The sequence below is a fragment of the Rhea pennata genome, chromosome 3 (assembly GCF_028389875.1).
Source record: "Rhea pennata isolate bPtePen1 chromosome 3, bPtePen1.pri, whole genome shotgun sequence".
In the NCBI taxonomy this organism is placed as follows: domain Eukaryota; kingdom Metazoa; phylum Chordata; class Aves; order Rheiformes; family Rheidae; genus Rhea; species Rhea pennata.
The window spans coordinates 24,474,065-24,482,955 of record NC_084665.1 but is presented as its reverse complement, the minus strand read 5'-3'; the positions used below and the strand labels follow the sequence as shown (position 1 = coordinate 24,482,955).

At 39.3% G+C, this 8,891-nt stretch overlaps 1 protein-coding gene across 8 annotated transcripts in view; it reads right to left on the bottom strand.

Annotated features, from left to right (window-relative positions):
* Positions 1-3,930: 3,930 nt before the first annotated feature.
* ESRRG (estrogen related receptor gamma) overlaps positions 3,931-8,891 on the bottom strand; it is a 385,220-nt gene continuing 380,259 nt past the window's right edge. For all 8 annotated transcript variants that reach the window (XM_062571814.1, XM_062571807.1, XM_062571812.1 and 5 more), the window contains one exon: positions 3,931-7,596. In XM_062571814.1, coding sequence (XP_062427798.1) covers positions 7,352-7,596 — 245 coding nt within the window. In that variant the 3' untranslated portion in view covers positions 3,931-7,351. The remainder of the gene's footprint in view (positions 7,597-8,891) is intronic.

Genomic DNA, 8,891 nt, shown 5'->3' with positions numbered 1-8,891 from the left:
ATAAGTAACACTCTTTATAAAGAACGCCACTGAGTCTTATGACAAAATTTCTCTAGTGTGACACAGAAAAGCTTTGACATCATTCTTTAAGGCTGTAGAATTTATGGCACAGTTAATTATTAATTTGGCTGGCATTTGTAAAGTAGAAGGGAGTTCTTGTGCTTTTAGGCCATGCTCTCAGTGTGTAAATCTCTTGTATGGCTGCCATAATAATATTCCTGCAGCTATGTTGTCACCTACTGTAATTTTTCTGCTAATAAGAAAATTTAAACTAAACAGGAATCCTAAATTTGGAGACTAGTTGTTTATTTCAAATATACTCTAGAGAAATAATAATGCAGTTCTGCTCTGAATTTAATTTAAACAGGAACAGGAAAAACAAATCTCTGCGGAGGGCATTTGACAATAATAAAATATTTCTCCCAGCGGGTGAGCTGGTAGCAATTGTATTGTTGCCATCAAAGCTCACGTTTCAGCAGGTCATTACCATCATAACAAGCCCTTGGACCAACTGGCATGGACATGCAACATTGAGCTCCTGATGGGCACATTATTTCAGACCTTTAACTTCATGGAGAACAAGACAAATACTCCTGGGAATGGAGGATTATATTTTGAAATTCCTTTCTTTTCTGTTCTGCTTAATAATAAGATCCTGTGTGTAATCAATCCACCACCACTTGCTTTCTTGTATTAACAGAGATATTGTACGAAACTAGGCTCGGGAATCTGAATGCTATGAAAAAGTGGCCTTTAATCTTAACAAAATAGTAATGATTAGTGTGAGCAGGATGTAACAGTGCAAGCAAACGCACCTGTATTCTTTTTTAGTGTTTACTTTCTTTTCTCCCTCCCCTGCCCCATCTGTAGCAACCACGAGGAGGAAGCTTGTAGACTATGTTAGAGGAGCTACAATGCAGCCGCAGAACTGACCTCTCATCAGGCAGGAAAGACACAGTGTATGTGATGAAGCCACAGCAGCCAGGCTGTATAACGAAGTAGATACTAATTAACAAAGAAGTGCCATATGAAATCAGAGACACCTGCATAACACTAGAGATACAAAACACGAAGTAAAGGAAAGGTGCAAGTGAAAAAGCTGATAAGGAAAATAAACAAAAAGACATTTAAAAAAAGTAGCGTAGGAATTCAGAAAGCAGATGAAAGCTGTTTCAGTCTTGAGCCAGAACAGGTAAGGTTAAAAAAAAAAAATTCTTGTGACAGAAGCTCATAGGCAAAAATCTCAGGCATTTTTTGGTAGATTATTACATTATAGGCTATATATTAGTGATGCTGCAGGGGGACACTTAGAGAAGCTATGCAGCTTTGTGCCACTAAGGACAGTATTTCCATGGCTGTGTTACCTTCTGGAAGCCGTTGTCCTTTTTTTTTAAAAAAAAAAAAAAAAAAAAAAATCTGCTTAACCTCTACTAATATTTCAGCAGCAGGTTCGCATCGGATATTAAGCAGCATACATGATTGCCTGCGTAGCAGCGGTGACTGCTGTGTGATTTTCGTGGCGTCCCTTGTTACAAAAGGACCCTAGCAGACCACTTTTTTATTGACGTTTGCCAGACCCTGTCGTACAGTGAGTTCACGAGGGCCAAAAAAAAAAATAAAAAAAAAATAAAAACCCACACCCAACAAAACACCCCCTCCCCCCCCCAAACAAAGCCCGACCTGTTTAAATCAGGTTAGGCCCGTTATTTGGATGCGAAGCTCCAAAGAAACCTCAGAGCCTGCCGGGAATCCCACGCCGCTCGGTAGCCACCTCGGTTAGCAGCACGGGTTTTCCCGCGGGCGTCAGCATCGACGGCATCGGCCGGCTGGGGCGCGCGCGGGGCCCGGGTGCGGGGCAGCAGGGAGCGCCCCGCGGCCCCGCAGAGCCCGTGCACGGGCAGCCCGAGGGCTCCGAGGAGGCAGTGCCCCTGGCAGAGCTACGCTTTTATCCTGGGGAGCCTGTTTGAGTCTGCGGGGGGAGGGAGGAAGCGGCGGGGAGGAGGGTGGAAACTGATTCAGTCAAAATGTAGTTTCGCGGAGACAAGCTACCTCCAGACTCGGTCAGTTTGCCGATCTCCTCGGTTCAGCCCGGTCGCCGTAGCCTGGGTCTTTAGCAGCTGAGAGCTGTAAGAGGATGTGCTGGTCGAGCTACGAAACCTACCGCCCCAAGGTGTCTTTTTCCTTTGAAGCTTTAATAGCCATTTTCATAGTTTAGAGAGATTTGTGCTCCTAGAAGAATTCCCCAGAGATACCGATCGAAACATCGCTGCCCACCTAAACATTTCCGTTGGATTTCTCTGCCCTTCCTGGCTTTAACTGCAGAGACACTGTGTGGTCTTAAAAACATACATACACACAGACACGCATGCACACACAGGCACACGCATGCACGCACACAGGAAAAAAAACCCTGCAGCTGCATCCCCAAAGTGGCTGCACCTCACTATCCCCGGTCTGGTCTCCTCTGTGAGGCTAAATCTGCAACGGCACAGTGCCACGCGATCTTCCTATGAAAAGTGGTACAGAAATGCTAACTGCAATTTTTTAATTGCATGAAAATATTTAAGCAGTGAGTCGATGCAATCAGGTGTTGTGGGAGGTGAAGAGCACCATGGTTTACACTTGCTTTTTTTTTTTTTTTTTTTCTTTCCCCGCTTTGTGTGCGATAGTTTATATCAATGCTCCTTGCACTTGTAAGACGAAAGATTGTGTTCGGCTTTGCGGAGATACTTTGCAGTAACTCAACGTCCAAACACTAAAAAGGAGGAGAAAACAATTCTGTAGGCATGTATGTATGCGTGTAGGTATGCGCGCTTGTGCATGTACGCACACATGCCGTGTCAACACTAAAATGCAATTTTGACCTCCTTTGAAGAGTCCACGCATGAGTCAACTTTCTGCTGCTCCCTGCCACTCCTTCCCTTCAAAAAATTACTTCTCGGACTGGTTAAAATATGGAAGGCGATAATAGCACAGAAACACCCCCTCCCGGTTCAAAGCAAAGTAGCGGCAGCCCCCGCGTGTCCCTGGTAGTCTACAGCTGAAACAGTCCTTGTCCCTGCGCATCACTCGGCTCTGTGTCATCAGCCCAAACCTCCAGAGAGTGGCCAGCAGCGAAGGTGAGAAGTATGTTGGCAAACACAATGACAAAATACTATCAGGATAGGCTAAAAAAGCAAGAAAAGCACACATTAGCACTTCTGTGACGGTTCCAGAAGGGTCCACAGGCAACACCGGCTGACCCCGCGCAACCAGGCTGCAGCCTTTCAGCCGGCGAGAGGCCACTGACTCTGAGGTCTGCTGTTTAACCCCTTTAGATCTTGAAGACTTATCAGTGCTCTTCATTAACACCAATCTATATTATTGCTCCTGTGGCTATTTACTTCCATTCTGGAAAGCTGGATCAAATAATACAGATTTTTTTTTTTTTTAAAAAAAAACAAAACTACCCTAGAACACATAAAAGGAGTCTCTCACAGTAGGAAATGAATGACAGACTCAGTTGTTGATGGAGAAAGCAAACAAGTACTTCTGGATGGTATTAAGGTGATCTTAAAATAGTGGGAAAGTTTTCTTTTATGACATTGACAGAGAGGCAATGATTTGGAGTAATGCAGGCTGATGTGGAGATGCTTTAAGATTAAATAAGTGCTATATAAAGGCCTGTCAGACTGCATTCTAATGTGCTATGAGACATTTTGCATATTTAAGAGTATGCAAAATGTCTTGTACCACACTGGAATTCATTCTGACAAGGCTTTATATAGCATTTATTTATACTCATATTCTGCTTTAAGGGAACAGGGAGAATGCTTGCTACTCTTTGAATGGAAGTAACGAAAGGCAATGCTTATTGGTTCGTTTCCTTCTCAGAAAAACAAAACAAAACCAAAAAAACCCCACAACACAAAAAATAAAATAAAAGCAATCAAAAGTGGAAGCTTGTTTAATATTGCTCTACCATCATCCTGAAAGGCATAATAATTTGAGTTACACATCTGAACTGATTGGAGTTACAGAATCATATCTCCTTTTTGCATTTAACAATATATACAATATAAAATAAATACATTTACACAAATGGACATTGGTTGGAGCACACGGTATGATACACATCACAAAAATATACAGTTGATTGCTATACAGATGTGAAGCCCATCTACAGCTATAGACATGTTTGTTTCTTTTTTTTAAACTACTGGCTATTATGCAACTCCTGGATTATTATAAGCAGTTTAATTTTTTTTTGTCCTTTTGCGATCTTTGCACGATAAGACTGCCATAAAATGTTTTCCTAGGCAGGTAAACAGAGACGCTTAAATAATTAAAATACAATCACCAACACCCATTTTCTCTTCTATAAGAAAAATAGCAGTTTTAATTTTTTATATCTTTTTATGTTATCATTTAAATGCAAAATAGTGGAATAAATACAACAATCTGATCTGATTGAAACAAATGTGTAACCTCTGGAAGTTACACAATCATATTGCTTTAAATAAGAAAAAAATTAAAAAATGAAGCAAAAATAGAAATTAAATTGTTATGGCTAAAACTTACACCCTTGAAATTTTCCCAACACTTCACATTAAGTAAGTGGTCTTGAAAGAACTCTTCTCCAGCAAGGTTTAAGATGAACAATATTATAAAGCCCGTGCAGTGCTTTTAGCTATATTTCAGGTAATGTTTTTACAGTCTTGAGATACTTGTTCTTTTGCAGCTCCAAAAAATTACTGAAAATGAAAACTAAAATTTGCACCGTGTGCCTTTAACACATCTCCATTTTTTTGTGTTTTTGTATATTTTTAGTTGATTGGCTTTTGACCCTGAAGCCCAAGTTCTTTAATGTGATACAGCAAAAACAATATTTATATTATATATTTATATATATATAGTGTACTTGAACAGTAGCAACTTAAACCCTGCACAAACTTTCTGGAAAATAAACTTTTTTTTCGCACTCTTACATATATAAATAATCTTATAGAATCAGCACCTTTTTCCCAGGAGTTGTATTTTTTTTTGTCAGTTTTAAAAAGGGATGTGCCAATTTCTGAACTCCTATCACAGCTATAAATTTCAAGTTATTGACCATCTGAATGAATTGCTAATGATGATTTATCTAGAATCACACTACAGTCACTTCTCTACTGAGAAAACACAATCTACAATATAGTCCCATATAGCTAATGATAGATACACAGTTTTTCTCTAGCACAAGGCTGATGTAGCATCAGCCCCTTGTATTTTGTTTAAAGCACACAAAGTAGCAATAGTTTTGGAAACTTGTCCGCACCAAAAAGTTTTGCAACAACACAGAGCGAGTTAATAACAACATCTGAGAGATGATTGAATAAAAGCTATATTTACAGCGTTTAAAAATTAGACTTATCTATAATCTTGAAATATTCAAAGTTTTATTTCTAAGCTATACATTGGTATTCTATAATAAACTGTTACAGAAATTATCCCTTGTTTTGAAAATATTATGATTTCAATGTGTATCTGTTCATAACGAGTATTTGTCTGGAGTTTCAATCTCTTAATTATTACTAGGAAGAACCTTATTACCGGTAAGGAATAGAATATACTACTGTAATCTCCTGAGGAATTGTACATCCAATATTGTCTCTAATTCTACCCTGTGTCTATAAGCACACACCACAAGAATCCAAACACCACAAGAAGAACAAGACAACAGTCTTTGAATGCAACATAAAAATTCAGAAAAGCACAGCAAACATGAAACATTGAAAAGCTGAACTACATTTCTTTTGTTTGTTAGGATTACAATTTTAATTACATCTGTGTACATAGAATAAGGATGTTCACATAGTACAGGGAGCAGCTACTAACACTGGTACATTGGTATAGCATTTGATGGAGGTTATTGTTTATTGGTTATTTAGCGACTGTAGTTTTCTGGGGGCATCTAATTGGTTTATACATTAGATTACACCTCTTAACAGTCTTGAAACTGACTGACTTTCATGCTGTGACAATACTGGTTGAAAAGCACGTATACTGGTTTAGCTACTTGTTAAAATTGCAATTTACAAAATGAAATCTAAATTAATAAATAAGGTACAGAAGTGTTAAATTCTTGAATTTGGTCAGAAGTCTACTATTCTGATTTCTTAATTTTGCAAATATTGGCATTTGCCTTATTGCCTCTAAGCTACTACTGGTTCATAGGGTTTTCTGTGAGTGTAAGTTTATAATTTTGCAAACAGGCAGTATCTCATTTGTTTACAACTGAAGCAGTTAGAAATCATGTAGCAACTACACCGTTGTACAGTCGCTGTCTCCTAACACCTTTATAGATTGGTATTTGACATGTAGTATTTATATGTTAGACTACTCAGATATACTGTAGGTGTAATCTAATCCTTTGAGTCAGTGAACATTTAGTTATAAACTGGAGCTCATGTTAAGAAACTGGATGTTTTGGACCAGACTGGCACACAACATAAATTGCATCCGTGATAATATGCACCTTCCCTTCAACTATTGCTTTAGTAAGATAAATTCCCACATTAATAAATGGCTGAAAACTGGTAAAGCTGGTACAAAAAAATCTCCATTAGTAAGAAGAAACAAAACATTTAAAAAAATCTTCCTTCAGGATTCATTTGTCCTTCATTATTGTTCATCATTGTTCAAGCCAGCACAAAAATGCAGTATTTTTTTTCTCTTTAGTATTGCATGAATGAATAAAGCTTAAACTATTCCCTGAAAAAGTTACATTGTAGCTAACCTAAGAAATATCTGGAAGACTTGAAAAAACAATTAAGGAATCAAATGGCTGTAACTGATCTAGATGGAAAATGCAATGATAAGAAGCAGCCGATGCATCGTCGCTTAGTCGTCTAATTAGAGACTGCTCCTATGAAATCTAATACTGCATTCAGTCAGTTCACCGTGTTGTACTGTACTGCTAGGTACGATGGTTCTCTCTTTGATTCCTTTGTCATTGGGGACATTATGGTTCATAATAGTTCACTGGCATCCATATTATGGATTTCCATCCTTTGGCAGGCCTGGCTTCCATCTCTCTTCAATTAGAGACCTCTTTTAAAAAGTTCAGCAGCAAAGAAAAAGAGAAAAGGAAAAAGGAAAGGAAAGAACAGAAAGGAAAAGAGAGAAAAGGAAAAAGAAAAGAAAAACTGCATCAGAAAGACACAGAAGAAAAAGTTGAAAGCTGCTTCACAGTCTTGCTGCTAAATATCAGTGCAGTCATTTTTTTCTTAATTAAACACTAAGTTTCTTTGCCATTATTATCCTGTTTATTTTCCCTTTTTTTTTTTTTTTTTTTTAAATGTGCATGATGGGAAAGCCCATGATGCTTTAGTCAGACCTTGGCCTCCAGCATTTCCAAAAAAAGTTTGTGCATGGGGACTTTGCCTTCCAGTTTGATGTTGTAGAAATGCTGCACAGCCTTGGTGGAGGTTTGCCTCAGAAGTGGGAGAGTCATCAACATCTTGCCAGCGCGACGTGGGTCTTCCATGTGCTGTCCAGCCTCATAATCCTGCAGAGCCTCATGCAAGACGTCCTGAAGTTTCTGCACTGCCTCAACATCCTCTATGTGCATTGAGTCTGCAAAACAAAGGAGCAACAGGAGTTTTCAGTTTCGCGTACCAGCAAGTCAGGGAATTCTGTGGCTGCACCGCACATTAACTGGCACTGCACTCTCTTACAAAGAAGAAAGATAATTACCCACTTATTTCTATATTGACCTTCAGGAAAATATCTGGATCCCCTGTGGAATTACAAATGCATAATTAACTCTTGGGTAAGTAATCTTTCTCCTCATCCTCCTCAAACTAGTAAAATGGTCACCCTAGCTGCTCATAAACCATTTCTTACAGCAGCTGCTTCAAAGAAATTATAGCACCAGAGGACAAAGGCTGTACGAATTGAAGTCCACATTTTATTCGAGATGCAAGAATTACTCCCCTATTACGGAAAAGCTTGGTAAAATGCTGTGGCAGACTCCAAGGCTGTGGAATTGCAAGTGACGGCCCTTAGCCACTGGCGAGTGACATACATGACTACATAAAAACCACAGGACTAGCACTGCTTCACTGGCACGAGGGAAAAGGGGGTTTCGTGTGATTTCCTGACAGGTTTAGCAAAAATTTATCATCTCCCTCACATTCAGGTAGGATGCAATACAGTTTTCAGTCTGCGGTAGGCAACACTTAGTATGTAAAGCTAATACTTTATACTAGGTGTATCCTTACCCCAGAGGATGGTTTATATTGTTACTGCAGCTTTTTTGCATTTTTTTTAATCACTCAAAGCAAGCACCTTATTTACCTTTCCAGGTGAGATGGTTTGGTGGTATAAGGATTGAGTGACAAGCCTAGACAAAGGCACATGAGGAACTAAATTAAATTGCTACCTGACCTGGAAAGATTAAAGCAACAGAAGTGTGAAGTAAAAGCAAAAGATCCAACTGAGATAACTGTAAAACCCTAAAGAGCAGAAATATAAGGAAGATGTCCCTGAGAACCCACAGTTACCGGACCATGCTGAGGTGACTTCAGATGAGCAGCCCTAACTCCATGACTTTCATGTAATCATCACTGTCAAAGAAAATAATGCTGTGGTCCAAAGGGAGGTGCAGGCAATTAAGGAAGGACAGTCACAAGTGACATAGGCCACCAAGCCCTTCCTGTCAGCTACCAAAATTTGGATGCCCCATAGACTCCAGAGCACACAGATCCCAGCACTCCATAAAGCACCATATCAAAATATAGTATTTATCATGAATACCAATTTCATGCAGAGGCCTGGTTTGCCATTAACTGATGCACAAGCTATATACGTAACTGCTGCCAGGGGTGAAAGTCCTAAGGAGCTGTGACACTGTACAGGCTAACCTCAGA